Below are 19,244 nucleotides of genomic sequence, written 5' to 3'. Positions count from 1 at the left end.
GCCCACCTTTTTTCCACCATTGACCGATTTCCACAGCCAAGCCAAAGGAGTAACAGAGTTGAGGCAGGCTGGACTTTTACACAGCGGACCTGCATTACGGAATCAAAGGGGGCAGTGACGCAGCACAGTGTATAGTGTGCATATGGAGACACTGGCATGGATTCTGCAGCAGCCGCCACGGGTGCCGGTCCTGCGGCTTCTTGCCATGGGTGACAATGGCATGTAGCCACAGCACCAGTGGCATAGTGCTGCCCTGGCATGACGCCGCAGCACCCACAGCATCCCTGGTACTAGTAGCCGCAGCGGCAACCCTAGAACAAACGCCGCGACGGCATCCCTGGCACACCCGGGTGACTGCCGCAGAATCCATGCCAGTGTCTCCATATGCGCCCACTGTCCCTCATGCGTGGGGTTCGCCAATCATCAAAACATACACCTTGATTGCGGAACAAGAAATATTCCTTTTACATAGCGTTCCGGAATCAGGATTCCACGTTTATCAAGGTTCTGTTACTACCTCAGAGGCGTTACAAAGCTGCGATAAGGTGGGACCAAATGATCCCACCATTTCGTTTACACAGATGTCGTTCCGAAATAAAACGAAATATCCTGTAACAGAAGTGCTGTGTAAAAAGGGCTAGTGTCAACACCGTTACTCCTCACCAAAGAGTAGATCTCCATCAGGTTTGGTATTAGGTGCAACTAGAAAGTTCTTGGATGAGTTATTTGGGCGTCCTTTTAAGTCAAATGGGGGTTCAATGCCTCAATATGGACGGTAATGTCGACTACATGTTTCAGGTCTTCCAGGGATCAGTGAACGGTCATGGGGCAGATGGAGAGGTGGCATGGATGAGGTGTGGGGATAGTGGAGAAACGGGTGTAGGGCAGGACTGAACTCATTGGCAGAACCTCGGTGGTCCAGGGGTCACTACAACGTTCAGTGCTGGTGTTTGATTTATTATATTTACTCTCCATCGTCTTGTTTGTGTGTAATTTTGTATATTTTTTTTCTGTTAATGCATCGTTTTGCTGCCCTAAGGACTGTGGCCCGGAGTGTTTGGAATGGCCCCTTTAATTAAAATGTGTTATTATTATTACCATTATGTGTGTCAATATTAGACATTGTACCTTTATAGAGTTACACAACATTTTTTGAACACAAATTTTTTTAACTGACATAAAACTCTCAACAAGATGACAATGATATAAATAAATAGAAATTTATGTTGTTATTGTAAGTTTGGGTCCAGAAGAGACAACCAGTTTCTCTTTTGGGTTTTGGAGGGGAAAACGTTTGGAAACCTCTGCTATATATAGTTGTGGACACAACCCCTGCAAACATTCCAGACGTGTTGTTATATAGGTGTAATCATCATTTGCTCATCACTGTTTTCTGCAGATTGCATACCTGTGTGTATTTTTAGAGAAGGACAGCTGTACAAACCAACATAGGACTTACTCATGCTGTTAATATAACTTTCATTCTAAAATTTTGTTTCGTTTTTATTTTCATTTTATAACAGTTTATACTATTTTCACGTAAAGCACTATAAATTTCTTCTTTAAATGAAATACGCTGTACAAATCAACTGCAGAGCCTTGCATTACTGGTAGTCATAGAAGCCAGACATTTGCTCTCAGAGGACCTACTTATGCTGCAAACACAACGAAAGTTAACACACACTCAAGCACACAAGATGCTTTGATCTCCTAGGGTAAGAAACAGAGCCCTGGGGATTTTTAGTGTTGCTCAGTGACCTGTTGTGACCACCTGTTTCTGTAGCATAAAGTCACCGTCCCCCTTTCTCTGTTTTCCAGTAACCACCTCTCCCCAGTCCACTTCAGACCAGATGTGGTAAAGTAAGTAGATTTTCTCTCCATCACATGAAATGCAGTCATATTGCTCTCATATTTGATTATGCACACCCAATGTTGAAGATATTTCATACCCTCAGCCTCTGAAATTTCGGTAAATATAACACAGAAAGGTAGATCTTCTTAACAGCTCTCTTGTTTTCTTTCTTTTTAGTTTTCTGGACAGGACAATACGTTCTACCGTGCAGCAGCACCTGTTTGATGTTAACCCATCAAGGAATCAAAGTCAGAGGACTACAACTTATTCCACGGCCGCAGAGTCCGACCGCGATCCCAACTGCACGGCAGAGACGCCGACACCAGAGAGAACAGCAGGACGAGGGTCTAAGACACAGAGAGAGGAACAGGTACAGTGGTTCATGCATCATTAGGAAGCTTACACAATGGTACCAGCATAAGAACATTGTTACACTATGGGGAAATGCACCAAATGTTTTGTTTTGTTTTTTTTCTTACAAGAGCTCTTTTTAACATTCAGACATTTTTATTTGTATTAGAAACATGTATATGCAGGTACCATAACAACATGTTACTCAAGTATTGAGCACAGAAACAAATTCAGCTCACTTTAAATGAGGATTTCCTCTGTGAACTAATGGTAGCTAGTGTTATACACTGACTAGAGTCCTTTGCATAGAATAGAATAGAATACAATACAATACAATACAATACAGGGTGTCCCATAAGTCTCCATACATAGGAAAAATAAACGTTTCTTGACATAAACCATTTTTATTTATATAATATGCTCTATATGACTGCCATTTTGTCGGGAACACATTTCAATGCATGTCCTCCACTGCTGAAGAACTATAAAGAAGAACTATAAAGAAATACATGTCAGAACCATATGTATTATGTCTCCTATGTATGGAGACTTATGGGACACCCTGTACAATACAATAGAATAAACTACCAACAGTAAATATTCATTTTCACTGTTGATCGTTGGCTTAGAAAGATTTTAGCAATATAATAAATACCAACCAAATAACAATACAAATACGTATAGAAGCACATGTGAATCTTAAATATTGAAGCTTTAATGCTAACTAGTGTGCACATAAAATTTAACACCATGGCAACGTGGCCCTATTGTTTATCTGTTGCTAGGTAACCCACTTCAGTTGTATGATTCTATGATACTGGGCAAGGCTATTGTAAGGCTATTGTATTCCAAAATTACTAATATCTCCCAAAATATTGGTCCTATCAACTTGCCGTTTTCGCTAGTCTCTTCCTTGACCAAAAATACATAAATATGCCAAACTGCAGCGGTCAGCTCTTTACGGATTTTGTGTGATGCCCGAGACACACAGAGTCCACTTCCCTTTTACAATATAGATTATTTGATTTTTGAGTAATTGTCTTTCCAGAATGTAACTTGTTGTATGAGTGTTCAGTGGAAGTTTAATTATTTACAGAGAAATCAAATCCCCTAATAAAGGAGCCATTTTAGAAGACATTAGACTATTTAATAAATTATTCATAAAATAAGGTAATAAAGTAATAAAGTTCTTGATAAACCATCGTTACATTTTTAAATGCAGTGCTTCGCTGCATTGCTTCTTTCTCCTGTTGATGTTTTGGTAATTATAAGCACGTGTAAGTTTTTTTTTTTTTTTTTTTTTTTTTTTTTTTAATTCTCTGTAGTAAGCTTGTCCTCTGAGACATAGCACAGTCAAAACAACTGGAGTCATCGCTGCACCAAGCTAATCCTTGTTGATGGAGACGTGGTGGAGTCTGACAGATCAGTGACACATGGATTAGAGGAGTGCATTAGTTCAAAATGTCAATAAGAGCGTGGACAGTAAATACAGAGTAAATAGAATTAACACAAAATCTAAACAGCTCATTAGCTTCTTGAGAAGGTATAAGTAAAAGTGGTGTCAGGATAACCTTGGCATTAATTTCCCTGAAGCGTTTCACTGAGTGTTGAGCTGATAAAGACACAAACTGAAATGTGCGGAGGAGAGAGTGAGATGGACGGCAGATTTAATTGCCTCAACGTTTCCTTTTTCGATTGAGAACAGAGCGGCATCCATCAGGGCAGACACCAACAAGGAGAATATCCAGTCAAGCGGTGGAAGCAGTTCTGGCAGCGTCAGGGAAGAAACTGGCAGCGTGGGCTCACAGGGAGGCCAGAGTGGTCCCGCTGAGCCAAGACCCAGACCTAGGAAGTCGAGACAGAGCCCGACGCTGGTGCCGCTCAGCAACAACCAGGACACCCACACAGTGAGTCATCATGCCTTTTCTCCTCATGAGCTGTCACTGTCTTAGCGGTTTCTCTCTTTTTATGTTTCTGTGAGCCTTTGACTGTTTTCTCTCTTGGTTGCCTCAGTTCATTTTTACTGTCGTGGATTTGGATGCCTGACAGCAACAGGTTAAGACGTTCTGTAGTGTTTAAAGAAGAAGCTCTTCAGAGAAATGCATAATGTGGAGATATATCCTTCAATTTAACGTAATACAAGCTTTTAAGGATCCCACAGTCAGATTTACACCATTATAGTGGCGAAGACCAAGTAATAAATAGTAAAAATAGCTAAATAAAGAGACAAATGTTGTCTAAAAAGAGCAGCAATGTAACAAAAGAGCAAAATATACAGGCATATATAGACTAAAAACAGTCAACATTGAAAAACCAGTGCATACTTGGAGCTAGATGACTATATACACACACATACAGCTCAAACATATTTGCCAATTGCAGTTAAAAAGAGTCATTAAATGGATCAAGCAGCCAGTTAGAAGACAACAGGAAGCAGTGCTCTGGCTTAATGGCTCCCTGCCGTTCTCATAATATCATGGATGGTAACATACAGCGCCCTGCAGTAATTGTTAACCACTTCTTTCAGAAGCAGTGCAAGTGTGAGGGCTAGTTACTGTATGAGCGTGCAATTAGCAACTGCATTCGTCCTCTGAGGATAATGTCCTTTCAGCTGTTGTCACATGGGAGCTTCAGACCACAGTGTTCCAAATACTGACTGCGTTGAGAGTTTACTAGCTGTGTTGTGTCAAAGAAAAGTCCTTCTTTAATGAGAAGGTATCACAGAAGGTATTTTTGGACATGTCATACTCAAGGATTATGTTGCATGCAGCAGATGTGTTTTTTTTTCATGGAAGTGATTTCATTTTTCTGGAATTTTATTCACTGGATCAAGCAAAAAGAACAGAAAATTAGGTAGATTGTGTCAATCAAATGTAAAAATAGTGGTAGATAATACTAGTAGATGTGGACAACAATATCAGGACGCCTGTAGATACTTCCTATTCCCATTAAAATAATTAAAATAGGAAATATTATCATAATAAACATGTTGCTTGTGTGTTGTACATCAGAACATGACAAATACTTTAGAAATCAAGAGGTAGAACATTTAAAACAATTCTAATGATTAAAAAAATCCATCTTTAGTGAAATTAAGTAAAAACCAACTGTTAAGCATTTTGTAAAGAAAATTAATCCTGAAGATGAAATAAATTGTTAATTTAAATGATCTTCATCACAGTTCTTGTCCAGTCTTGTCTTATGATGTTCTCTGATCTTAATTGCTTTTACTGGAATTGTATTTATGCAGAATTATTTTTATTTATTTTACTGAATTTGTTGTTAATGTGCCGCACTCTTATATTGTTATTGTGTTGTAAAGCACATTGATTGAAAGTACTATATAAATAAAATGTATCATTATTATTATATTTCAAATTTCATTACAAACACTCCTATTGTTTTTAGTGAAACATAAATTCAGTGGTAGGTAATAAATATTGTTCAGAGATGTGTCTAAGGATTTCATTGTAGATTCATTCATTCATTAATTTTATCAATTAAATTTTTAATTATTTGGTCTATAAAATATCAAAAAACTGTCAAAAATTTCACTATTTCTCGAAACCCACAATGATTTCCTCAAATATATTATTACACAGAGGAGGTAACAATGGAATGTGGACTGAAGTGAAATACAGTTGCAGGTAAAACTCAGTTTCAGTTTTGTTTTCTCCCAGTGTTAATGGTACATGGCAAACAATGTTAAAATGTGTTTGTATTATAACAGTAAATCACATGTCGTATTATGTATTCTTTCAGCCTGAATTTTTATTATTATCACCTCCGCCACGGAACAGCAGAGGTTAGTTTTCATCTGGGTTTGTCTGTTGTTCGCAAGATAACTCAGAAAGTTATGAATGGATTGGATGAAATTTTCAGGAAATGTTGATACTGCACAAGGAACAAATGATAAAATTTTGGTGGTGATTTTGGGGGGGGGACTTGATCTGCCTTAGCGGAGGTCTGTGAGTGCTTTCTAGTTGACTATGATTGTTATACTCCAGCTGGGTACATAGATATACCAGGAATTCCATCCATCCCTCCATCTGTCTGTTCAAAATTTTGTTCTTCCTATTACTTTGATACTCTTTACCCCAATTTTTTAAAAAATTTGACACGTTCTTCAGCATGAGTAGAGGTAACGGCACCGTTTGATGGCTGAATTAAAATTTTGGATTTCTTACTAATTTTTGAAAATTCAACTCAGACCGCTTTTTCTGACATTATTCAACCAATTCTGTTTCAAATTTCACACACTGTTCTTTACATGTAATTTTTTTTTCAATTTGTGCATTTTTTACACATTTTTGAAAAGTTTTAAAAGACAAATGTTTAGATTCAAAATTAATCCCTGGGTAGACAGAGTATCGGTGAGCAGGAGGGCAGAGTGTTATGTGACCGGGTAGGGTAATAGTAACGTCCACTTACTTTTTCACTTGTTTAGCTTTTCTAATAATCAGTACTTTTCTTATCATACCTGAAACCCTACCACTGTAACTAAAAAAAACCAAAAACTTAAGGCCCTATCCCCAACACTTAAATTGGGATTAACACCTACACCAGGGGTATCAAACTCATTTTAGTTCAGGAGCCACATTAGCCCAATTGATCTCAAGTGGGCTGGACCAGTAAACAATAGCATAATAACCTGTAATAATGACGACTCCAAATTTTTCTCTTTGTTTTGTACAATCAAAATTAAATTATAAAAATAGGCACATTTGCAAACTATCCGAACAAAAATGATGTGAACAACCTGAAAAAAACTGAAATTTCTTGAGAAAAATAAGTGCAATTTTAACAGTATTACGCCTCAACTTACCATTTCTACATGCATATTACAGATTGGATCTACAAAGGCACAAAATATTTAATAACAGGAAGTTTCAAAATTTCAGGTTTTTTGCATTTTATTCTTAAAGGATAGTTTGTAAATGTTAATATTGTCATCATTTAATGTAAGTTGTTACGCTAAAACAGAAAAATTGGAGTTGTCCTTAGTTATTTGTAGATGTAATGTAATATTATGCTTTTCACATTAAACTAAGAAAATTGGAGTCATTATTTATACGTTATTATGATATTATTACCTCCGCCAAGGAGGTTATGTTTTTGCCAGGGTTTGTTTGTTTGTTTGTTTGTTTGTTTGTTTGTTTGTTTGTCTGTCCGTTAGTGTGCAACATAACTCAAAAGTTATGGACAGATTTGGATGAAATTTTCAGGGTTTGTTGGAAATGGCATAAGGAGGAAATGATTAAATTTTGGTGGTGATCGGGGGTGGGGGGGGCCCACGGGGGGGGCCACGTTTGTCTGTCCGTTAGTGTGCAACATAACTCAAAAAGTTATGAACAGATTGGATGAAATTTTCAGGGTTTGTTGGAAATGGGATAAGGAAGAAATTATTAAATTTTGGTGGTGATCGGGGGTGGGGGGGCCCACGGGGGGGGGCACTGATCAGCCTTGGCGGAGGTCTGCGCTCTCCGAGTGCTTCTAGTTTTAGTTGAGATCACATTGGTCTGTATGTGGAACCTGAACAAAAACGACTACAACATCCTTGATTGTTAATATCTTATGTGTAATTTTTGCTGATTCATCCTGCGGGCTGGATGGGACCCTTTGGCGGGCCGCATGTTTGACACCCCTGACCTACACAGACCACTCCCCCTGCAAGTTTATAAGTCCTGTTTCCCCCCACCAGTTATTAGAACTGAAGAAGTCTCTTGGATGAGAGACGAAACGTTTTCCAAAGAACTAAACCACTCCAGCTGAACCGAGAAGAACCACCAAGAAGAACGATGACCTAGGCAAAAGAGAACCCACACAGATAAAATAAAACTAGTTAATCTTACTAGTTATTCAGTGAATCTGGTTTATAGGCGGATATAGACCAGAGCTGTCAAGAAAAGGACATTCCATATGAGCTCAGATTCAATCATTAAGTCAATCAAGAAGCAAAAAAAATCCAAATATCTGCTCACTTTTTTTGTCCCAGATGTAGAAATATTTTGCTATTTGGGCATTTTCAACTGAAATGCATTTTGCTATTAAGGTGCTGGTTGGAGAGGCAGAAAAAACATTTAACAGGTAATGACATAATAATTTAGTGATCATGAAAGTGACTACCATTTGCAGCCATTACCCAGTTTACCATTTAGCATGACGAGGTGAAGTGTGATGTTTAAAAACGCGTATTAGCCGACCTCCTGGTTGCATGTCCTGATGTGTAGTATTGTCAGAACTATAGTGCGGTGAGACATCTATGTATTCAAAAGCATTTAATGTCATGGTTTGGACATGGCGTGAAGTATGTAGGGTCTGTAATATGATTCACTGTCCACACGCTCTTCTTCTGTTACAGCTGCATATGAACAAGTCGCTTTATTATTCACACTCAGCACATAAATGATCTGTGCAAATGTGCTGCGTGTTATACTGTCGAACCGAGTGGCCGAATAGGTTTGTCAAATTACACACATCACACAGATTAAACACTCTCACACTCCCAAGTGTCTCCAACCGTTTTATTTTTCCTTGCTTGTGAAGGCCTATGTACTGTACAAATGACACATAACACCTTGACACACATACAGTATATATGCGATGTATGATTGGCAGGGCGTGTGTTGTGTTGAACATCTGACAGCTGAGGTTTGTCTGTCGTTTTAGTCTCTGTAAATGTGAACTCGTGTCAAAGTTCATTGACGGAATGAGGTTTTCAGAAAGTCCTTTAGTGTTATTTATGTTCATGATCCTTACACAGCAACACAGGATGACATAAAGTGTAATTGGGTTTTTTTGTTTGTTTTTTTTTACTTTTTATTTATTAGTTTTCAAAAGAACAAACAATGAACATGAGATCATCATGGGTGTTACAATTAAACTTAAAATGTTCTTTTACATCATGCACACATACATCATTGTACAATTATGGTTGTATTAATCAAGGTGCGTACACAATCCATTTTTCCCAGCGTTCAGTACATTTCTCCAACTCAAGTCTTAAAGCAAAAGTAAGTCTCTCCATACAGTAAATTTCTTTAAAAATCCCACGCCAGAGGTCCAAAGTTGGAGGGTCGGGTTGCAACCATTTTCGGGTTATAGCTTTCCTACTACTTGCCAAAAGTAACTTCAATAAGTATTTATCCTTCTGAAGGACTGTTTCCGGTATTTTACCAAGATATAAAGTAACAAAGAATAATCTAAATCCATCCCTATTATTTTATTTATCTCGGTGCCACCTCCCTCCAATATGACTGGATTTCGGACAAGCCCAGAAAACATGGAAGTGATTGGCCATAGTGTTTCCACATGTTCGCCAACAGAAGCCTCGGCTCTGTGTGCCTGTTTGGAGTGCTGTTATTTTAGGAGTTATAAAAAATCTCACTACATTCTTCCAGCCAAACTCTCTTAAGGATCTAGAGTTTGCGGTGGTCGCTTGTGTCTCACATATTCCATCCAGGTCTCGTCTGATATTTGTGTTTCTGACTCCCTCTCCCATTTTTCTTTAATGGATTCGTAGAATGATTTTTAGAAGAGTGTATACCTCCATATATCCTTGAGACCAACGTTTTATTGTCTTTTTTTCTATATGCATCCTGAATTATAGAAATCAAATTGTATCCCTCTCCTGTTTGATTTGTAATTTTTTATTGTAATAACTCTCTGACTTGCAGATATCTGTGAAAGTCCTGCTTTTCCAGTCCAAAAGTGTCTGAAATTGACTCAAAACTCTGAAATATACCATTTGAGGTGAGGGAACAGAAAGACGTGATACCTCTCATAACCCTCTGTTTAAAACCCCCCGTCTAGTCTAGCAGGTTCAAATTCTGGATCATATGCTACCCAAAGTGTAATTGTTTTGCAGCACATGTCTTTTTTTTCTTTTTTAAAATCAGCCATTTGGTATGAAATCCTCTGTTTGTCAAAGTTGGTAGACCTTAGTTCCACTGTTCCTGAGTAATTCTGTGCATGGCTATATTTGCACAGTACAAGTGTAATCTGTGGACCTCTGGTTATTTAGAATTGACCTCTGACGTCCGTGTTTCATGTGGTGCTTTGCACGGGATAAGTAAAGTCTAATTCTCAATTTACTGGCATTATCCCCGGATATGATGCTCAGACTCAATGCTAAGAGGCTAGCACCTTACAGACGACAGTTGAGTCTGTAAAGGATAGAGAAGTGTTTATTCGTGCATGCTGCAAATGTACTGTGTGACATGATGGTATGTGACGATGTCAATATTGGTCCTGCTTAAGGCGGCCTTACACTGTGCGAGTTTAGAGACGATTTCTCACTCGTGCGACTATTTCTGGGATCGGGCCCGATGTGCCTCTAATCGTGTGTTGTGCTTCGTGCAGTGTACATGGGGTAAAGAGAAGCGATTAGCACCTCACGACCACCTCACGACCAGCAATCGTGTGTTCGCAAGGAAAACGGAGCTGTTTGAAATCCTGCTCGCTCCTCGTGAGTGTATTGTACTGTCAAAGCAGTGCCACGAACCGATGTGCCTCAAATTCTCACACTGTGCATGCGCGAACACAGACGCGTACAGTAGCGTACAAGCTGACAGTAGCTAGCTGTTGTCCTAGTGCAGTTTAGCTTTTGCAGCTTACCTCTAGTTCCTGCTATAGGATGACAGCCCATACTGTCCACGTCTGGCCAACCAATTCCTGCACCAAACACATTGTTGTCTTTTCTTCTTTTTTGATTCCCCGCAGATAATGGCACATATTACCAAAGCAGCTCGTTGGTTTTCGTTTAGCACTACTATTTCGTGACTCATGCCAATACACAATCGTCTATGCACTTTTAAACGGATTCCTTGGTATTTAACGTTGTATTTCCGGATACAACACTCAAACAGTGTCGTGCGTCCTGTGGTGTATGGTCCTACAGTGTGAGCAGGTCAGGTCGCATACGAGCGTCGTCCGTGCAGTGTGAGAACATGAATCGTGAGTCTGACTGTACGACTGATTCGCACAGTTTGAGATGGAGCTGCGTGCAACGATCGAAATAATCACACAGTGTATGGCCACCTTTACTTGGTCATGAAACAGGCAGAATAAATGCGTAGACCTGCTTTGTCACCGGCCGATAAGCTATTGTGAATGTTAGCCATTTCTTAAAATATCTTTTACGTTGAAACTACAGGTCGTATTCATTTCAAATTTTATATGTAGCTTTCTTGGGACAATGTCTACAAAGGTTATTCAGAGTTTTGAGATATTTAGATTTTAGATTTTTTCCAGAATTTTTTAGATATTAAGTAATTGCTTTTACTTTTAATGGGCCACATATTTAATGGATTATATAATGGAAATGTTAGAGATATGCATATAGTTACTATTGAGCACTGATAGGAGGTCATATATGGACTTCATTTGGGTCTATGATATGGCTGGGCGATAAAAATGATAACATATATATTGCGATATAACTTTTCCTCAATAGAAATAAGAGACATGCTCAATACAGTTTCGATAGAATTCATTCGTCCATGTTTTGACTGACATAAGAACAGCCAATCATAATTAAGTAGCGCAGCACTGAACCAATCACGCTAAAGCCACGGTACGTCAGGTTGACACACACAGCACAGGCGTAAGAGCAGCCACAGCAGACACGCTAATGTTTGGGCTGCAGCAGGAGGTAAAGAGTGTTCCCTGCTGAGAAAATTTGACCAACAACTCGGATGACTTGAGGTTACTGAAAAGTAGGGTGTAGCATCGAAGCCAGGAGTCAGACATTCAAAGCGTGTTTAGTTTCGTTTTCAGTTTTACGCCAGTTACAGTAGTCAGTGGCGGTTCTTGCTTGAATGACACCCTGGGCGAGAACCCCCTCGATCTTCTTCTGGATCCAGGAACTTATGGAAAATTTAACATGGCTCTTATGGGGAAAAAAATTAAATCGTCGTCTTCTCCGAAACTACAGTTCTGATTGACTTCAAACTTGGTATACAGCTTCTGTATGATGATCTCAACCACAAGGTATTGAAATTATTTCGATCCGGATCTGACTCCGGATTTGGTGCAACTTTGAAAAATTTTCCCATTATAAGAGATAGAAGTGGATTGATCCAATAAATCACTAAGTATCAATGATATCAAGTTGGAATTTGAATTTTTACAGATCTGAAGAAAATTATGACCAAAACATGGCTATTTCTGTAATATAATAAATACACATAACTGGGTGATAATAAATGACATCTGGATACATTTCCCAAAGCTTTAATTTGGCCAGTAAGCTACAGGGCCATTGGTCCTATTTTTAAAATTTAGGATTGGTTTCCAAATGGGTTGAGATTTTTAATGGGATGCATAATTTCCTATTTTTCAATCTGTGTTCATCAAAAATAATGGGAATCAGGGCTGAATCACTTTAAAATATTAAGTATTTTTATATAATAATGAAGATTCTTTGTTATAGGGGGACAAATAAAATAATCATAAATAAAGTTTTAAATATGTCAGTCAGGAATTTTTGCAATTGATGCATTACTAGCTGCCAAGCATCAGAATTAAATACATGACTAATAAATGCCAGAGGAACACAGAAGTGTCAATCTGGAGTAACATAAAATGCACATCAAGACAATAATGACATAAAAATGCAGTAAGAAAAAAAATAGAGCAATTGTAAAGATGTCACAACGAAATAAAAAGGTGAAAATAGTGGTCAAAGATGTAAGAAGATGAAAAATGACAAGATTTACCTTGATGTAAACGATGCAACACAAAAATAATGCAAAAGACACAGATCCAAAAGTCATGTAAAAGACACAGCCGTTACAGTCACGTCTGTCTGTACTTCAGCATTTGTTTGTTTCATGCGTCTCTGTCGGTCAGATCCAAGGACAATTAAAAGTTTTTAGGTCTTTAGCTGAAGAGTTTGGGAACCACTGATATAGAGGAGACAAAGCTATCCATTCGCACAGGAACTAATATAATCACTGGCCCTCTGTGTTGTGAAGTAGGGTAGATATTTTTGTGATACCAATCATGAGCACAGCAGATTCTTGTGAGATTAACAACACAGACGACCTCCTCAATTAGCACAATTGCCAGAAGTCCCCTGGTCGTGTTAGTCCCATGTGAATATGGCTCACTCTTATGTTTGTGTATGAAGATATTTACCTCCGCCAAGGAGGTTATGTTTTTGCCATGGTTTGTCTGTCTGTTTGTTGTCTGTCCGTTAGTGTGCAACATAACTCAAAAGTTATGGACAGATTTGATGAAATTTTCAGGGTTTGTTGGAAAGGGATAAGGAAGAAATTATTAACTTTTGGGGGTGATTGGGGTGGGGGGGCCCACGGGGGGGCCCACCTGATCAGCCTGGGCGGAGCTCTGCACTCTCCGAGTGCTTCTAGTTAACTATATATTATGTAGTGTGGCTTATGTTAAATGATAGCTCCAAAAGCAAATCTAAGTAAGAGAATGCTATTGCCAAACATTCAATCCACCACCATAAGTATGAACAAGGCTATAAAGCAGGTTCATAAGAACAATTATGATGTAATGTTTCATATGTTAATATATGTATGACCCAGAATAAAAGAAATCTTTGTGCATATAAACCCTTGCTGTATTATAGTATATAAATACAGTTTTTGTCCTTGATCAGGCAATGTGTCACATTATTTAATGACTTTAAACACCACCCTCACAGCCCAGTATCCATGAAAACCAAACCCCAGGCACAACAAACCCTGCTCCTTGCACGTATTGTAGCATTGATCCAGCTGATGTCATCATGTCTACATGTGCTGATGTCAGCGTATCAGTTGCCTCTATATGCATGTCCCAAGTTTGAAGTAAATTGAGACAAAATTGATGTTTTTATAGACATGTGAAATTTCACTCTTTATAAGTCAAAGGAGGGGAAATAAAAAAAAAAAGATTTTAAAAAAAATTCATAAAAAATTTGAACTTTAACCTACTTTTCCCAAAATGTAATCACATCTATTTCAGGTCCTGACAATCTATAAATCCCGTCTGGTATAAATTCAACAATATTTTTACTGCTACAAGACATGTAAGTAAGTAATGAGGAAAAAAAGACTTGAAAGAATTCTGTAGTGACCCGAGTACGGTGACTGAACCCAATGCAAGACCCAGAAGCAGACGTAAAAGTTTACAGTGTTTATTAAACACAGGTTTAACTGACAAGTCTTGGGTAGTGATAGAATACAAATTCTTGAGGTCACAGAGTTCTGGGTTCTTCACAGGGTTTGTGAGGTGGACCGGAGAGGACCCTCACCCAGGACCGGACCGAAAACACACGTCGGGTATCCGACTAGGGAGAGCAGAGGGATGTCAGTAAACAGACCAGGTCATACCACGTAAGGCAGACGGACAGGCGACAGTATAATTGGGAACGAGACTAGCTTCACGTACCAGTAAACAGGCAGAAAGGTCGAACACGTAGAATGAGGTAGCAGAGGCACAGACAGGGGTCGGCGCGAAGGCAGAGGTCTTGAGAAACGATCTGGGTCAAAAAACAGGCAGACAGAAACAGGATCCAAAACACTGGTAAGTAAACACACAAGGCGATACGAACTGGCACAGGACAGGGGAAAACACAGGGCTTAAATACACAAGAGGGAGGGAAGACAATGAAACACAGGTGGAGCAAATCAGGGCGGAGACAGGTAATCACACACAGGTGGAAATGGTTAGGGAAAGGAAGCAAAGACACCAGACATGACACAGTAAGAGAAACTTAACAAAATAAAACAGGAAATGGACCAGACAAAACACACAAGACAGACAAAACCAGACTGTCTGGTGGCAGATGTGACAAATTCATAAAAAAATTTAACTTTGACCTACTGTTCCTAAAATGTAATGAGATCTGTTCTGGGTCACTGGCAATCTATAAACCCAATTTGGTATGAATTCAACCAATAGTTTTGCTGCTAGAGTGTTAACAAACCAACAAACAAACCGAACCAAAAAAAATACCCCTTTGCTTCCCCTTCGAGGTGCAGGGAAATTAACCAAATACAATTCCACTTTGATAAAACATCAACAGCAGAATAAGCATTTGAATGTTGTGTCTTTTCCAGTTAAAGGAAGGTCTTGGTGTCTCAGGAACATATGAAAGACCTGGAACAAACTACATGGAGACCTCAAAAGACAGGTAAGCTCTTCAGAATCTTAACGCAGTCAAGTGTTACCTGAATGTTTGCTTTATGTTGATAAGCTACTGGTTGTCCCATAGAATGTATATGAGATACTGTGCAGTTTATATTACACACTTTATCTGATAAAGAACGGAAGCAAAGATATACTGAATGTAAATCTTGTGTATATCTATGGACTGGAGTAGTAACCCACATGCTCTTTGATTTAACAGTTCAGCTGATGTGTGTTTGTCTGATTTCAGGGATGATACTTCCAGAAGAGACGGCCTTCCTTCCTCTCTCTTGGTAGGTCCAAGTTCATAATTCCCTTTATAAGAAAACTGCCCCTCTATCCGGTCCTTAAAAGGCCTGTTGTAGAGACAGAGGAGGAGCTCTAAGGACGCCCACTGATATTTGTTTTGACCAATGTGTTCATCACCTTCACATATATGTAGATCTGTTACAGGAGTCATTTAAACACTTCTCCATGACATCTCCATAAACAGAACTGTCCCTGCAGTTCCACAGAAACTGAACAGTAACTGAACCCTTTTAGCACAGCAAGATTTCATCAAAGGGTACACCTCAGTGGTTACCTGGTGTTAACATGAAGACGAGACAGCTTTTGTGTTCAAAACACTGTAGCTCCCTTTACTTCTAAGGACATGTTCTAGTATCCTATCTGTTTTGTCCACTTTGGATTTATTTTAAGAACAGATGTGTCTGCCTCTGTAAAATGCTTAATTATGTTTAGAAAGTCATTTTAGACCATGTTCATTGATGCAGGACTCAGTTGCTGAAGCAAAACAGCAATATCAAGCATCCCCACCCCCACACCCTACCTGTTACATAGATATTCACTTGTGCATCTTCAAGTTCAATATTCAACATTCTTGCAACCTTAGTCTTCAATTCTACATCATCATTCACCTTTCTTCTTTTTCTATATTCAGACTTTTTCTTAGTTGTTTTTTTTCTAACATTTTATACAGTTCACATCCATGATGGCAAGAGGTAACAGAAATAAAAACAGCAAAGATGTCTACCACTCTTAGAATGTTCATAAATATGTTGCTCTTTTGTATTAATAGCAACATGATTTACTCAACTGGAAAGAAGTTCCATTAAAGCAACAAATACTTATAATAACAAACATTCGTAAATAAGACATGTTTAGATGATCAGTTGGGATGTTACATTCACTTCTGCATGGAATGTATAATTTTCAGACATTCTTAGTTTGCCTTAACATTGAACATCTTGCCCTCCTCAGATTCTAAACCTTGATATATTTTGTGTATAAATATAGTGTCTTTAACATATTTCAAGCATAGAATCTACAAGGTGGGCAAGAATGTTATTTAGATTTTAAAAGTCAAACCTGATGATTTGCTGCATCTTCCAACATGATATTCAAATTGAGTTCAGGTCAAAGGTCATTATATGGAGCTGGATACGTATTAAGGCACTATTAAGTATTATATGCATGAGTGATATAGAAGTTGATAAAATTGCAGAAGAGCTTTGATGTGATTTTAGGAAATATTGCTGGTGCAAGGTAGCAGCATCTGGAGGTTTAGATAGTTGGAGATATTAACGTATGGCATCATAAGATGGATCCTTGGAATCAAAATTCAACTTTTTTCTGACTAAGTCTATGGAAGTGGGCCAGGTAGGCACAGAAAGGAGACAAACCCCTTGGAGTTTACTGTAGCTGTGAGCATTTCCATCTGCTCATCTCCTCTTTCAATCTGGACCAAGACTAGACTATTGAACACAATTATGCACCATAATCACTGCACCAATATGCTTGAGTCTTTTTCTGATCAGCCAGATGGATCTTAGTAGAGGCTCAGGCTGCGGCTCTGCCACAGCCAGCACACTGTGGCGCTGAGCAGCCATCTGGAGCCGCCACGGCACCACTCTGAGCGTAGGCTAGTTAAGCAGCATCTCAGCTCAAACACAAGCATCACACATTGTTACCATCAGGTCCTCTGTCTCCTCTTCTGAGCTGCAGTGGGATTATTAAATATAATCTATTTATTGTAGGTCTTGTCCCCTGTAGCTGATTTCTGATGGTTGCAGATGATGGTGACTGTATCTTTTAACAGTTGCTAATAGATTCCTATGTATTATATTACTGAAATGTGGGCTTTTACTTAATGATTAAATATTATATGGTCAGCGTGCAAAAGGTTTTGGGGATTTAGTGGTGTTAGAACTGGAAGTACGAGATCTGAACCCAAATGCACGACCCGCAGACAAAAATACAATACAATTGTGTTTATTAAACACAGACAGGTAATACAGTTCACACAAAAAGACTTTGGGTGAGTCCTCAGGGAAACTTCTTTGCGGATTCGTCACGGCGTCCGAACCCAAACAAGAAAGCCCACGGCCCGGGTCGGGAGCACATGAGGGGAACCCGACTAGGGAAAAACAGGAGCGTCAGGGGACAGACCAGGTCATACACAGTGAGGCTAGCAGACAGGCAACAGGACATTGGGGAAAAAAACAAACTCACGTACCATAAATCCAGGCAAAAGGGTCGAACACGGGAGGGATAAAGAGGCTGAAGCACAGACAAGGGGTCAGGCAAAAACTCAGGCGTCGAGGAACAATCCAGGTCGAAAACAGACAGGCAGCAAAAAAACAAACAGGATCTGAGAAGAAGCACTGGTAAGTAGACACACCAAAAGGGCAAATACGAACTGGCAACAAACATACAGAAGCACAGGGCTTATATACACAGGAGGGAGGGAAGACAATGAGACACAGGTGGAACAATCAGGGTGGGGACAGGTATCAGACTCAGGTGAAGACAATCAGGGAAGGAAGCAAAGACACCAGACATGACAAAAAAGGAGGAGGACATAACAAAATAAACAGGAAATGACAGACAAGACAGACAAAACAGGCAAAAGTCCGGGGACTGATATGACAGTGGGATCTAATTGCAGAATGGAATCTCATTCATAATTCCAACTCTATTTGTGTAAATATCACCTGAATTGTTGTGTTTTACTTATACAATGGTACAGTTCGCCTCCACCTGAAACGTAGCTAGGATAGGCTCCAGCACCCCCCCCCCCGACCCTCTCAAGGATAAAGCAGTTCAGAAGAGGAATGAATAAATGAATGAATGAATGAGTGAATGATCTGTTTTCTGCATTATGATGATGCCTTCATGTTTCTACCATAGGCAGACCAGACTTTGTCTTGTTTCTCTTTGCATTTTTAGCAGCCACTGTAGGGGAGGGGGAGGTAGGGGTATTCCTTCGGCAGACATCTGCAATTTAAACCACTGCTGCGATATGTTGTGCTGCTGGAAACATAGGCGATAGGTTGTCATTTTTGTTATCAAGTGGAAGATTCAGATGGCTGGAAAGAATATTACAGCAACTCTGTGTAGGATTTGGGGTTTAAACACAAAACAAACTGAACTGTCTGCCATAAATATTTGCTTGCAAGCTATTGATTAGAAGTCTTTACAGCATCGATACAACACAGCATATTGTCTTACGCTCCTACTTTGAGAATTTATAAAACATGCTTTCCTATGACAAAAAAGTAAACATCAGTATTAACCTTAATGACTAACATCTGCATATAGGTTGACATTCACAGGTGACAGCGACCAAAGTTTATCTGGTGTTTTATAAATTCATATAATGGAATTGGTGCTGGTGCAAAAACAGTGAGATTACAGGCAGAAAGACCTAAAAAAACATTCCAGTTATTTTAAAATGAAGAATTTTTGTTTCCTTAGCATACAAGGGGGAGTAAAATGAACAGAAGTTGACATTGGTATCAGTTATCACTTAAATTGTTATTTTAAACTTTGTTTTAGCCAATAATATCACTATCGGTGCATTCCTATAAAAGCATTTCGGGACCAATCCCTTTGTGTTACA

At 39.0% G+C, this 19,244-nt stretch overlaps 1 protein-coding gene across 1 annotated transcript in view; it reads left to right on the top strand.

Annotated features, from left to right (window-relative positions):
* Window positions 1–19,244, top strand: part of fam13a (family with sequence similarity 13 member A) — a 108,932-nt gene that overhangs the window by 66,925 nt on the left and 22,763 nt on the right. The window contains 6 exon segments of the mRNA XM_030140327.1: window positions 1,819–1,860; window positions 2,030–2,110; window positions 2,112–2,222; window positions 3,909–4,110; window positions 15,274–15,347; window positions 15,594–15,636. Of these exon segments, the coding sequence (XP_029996187.1) occupies window positions 1,819–1,860; window positions 2,030–2,110; window positions 2,112–2,222; window positions 3,909–4,110; window positions 15,274–15,347; window positions 15,594–15,636 (553 nt within the window).

This window comes from Sphaeramia orbicularis, chromosome 1 (genome assembly GCF_902148855.1).
Source record: "Sphaeramia orbicularis chromosome 1, fSphaOr1.1, whole genome shotgun sequence".
Classification (NCBI taxonomy): domain Eukaryota; kingdom Metazoa; phylum Chordata; class Actinopteri; order Kurtiformes; family Apogonidae; genus Sphaeramia; species Sphaeramia orbicularis.
This window is presented reverse-complemented; position numbering and strand designations above follow the sequence as displayed.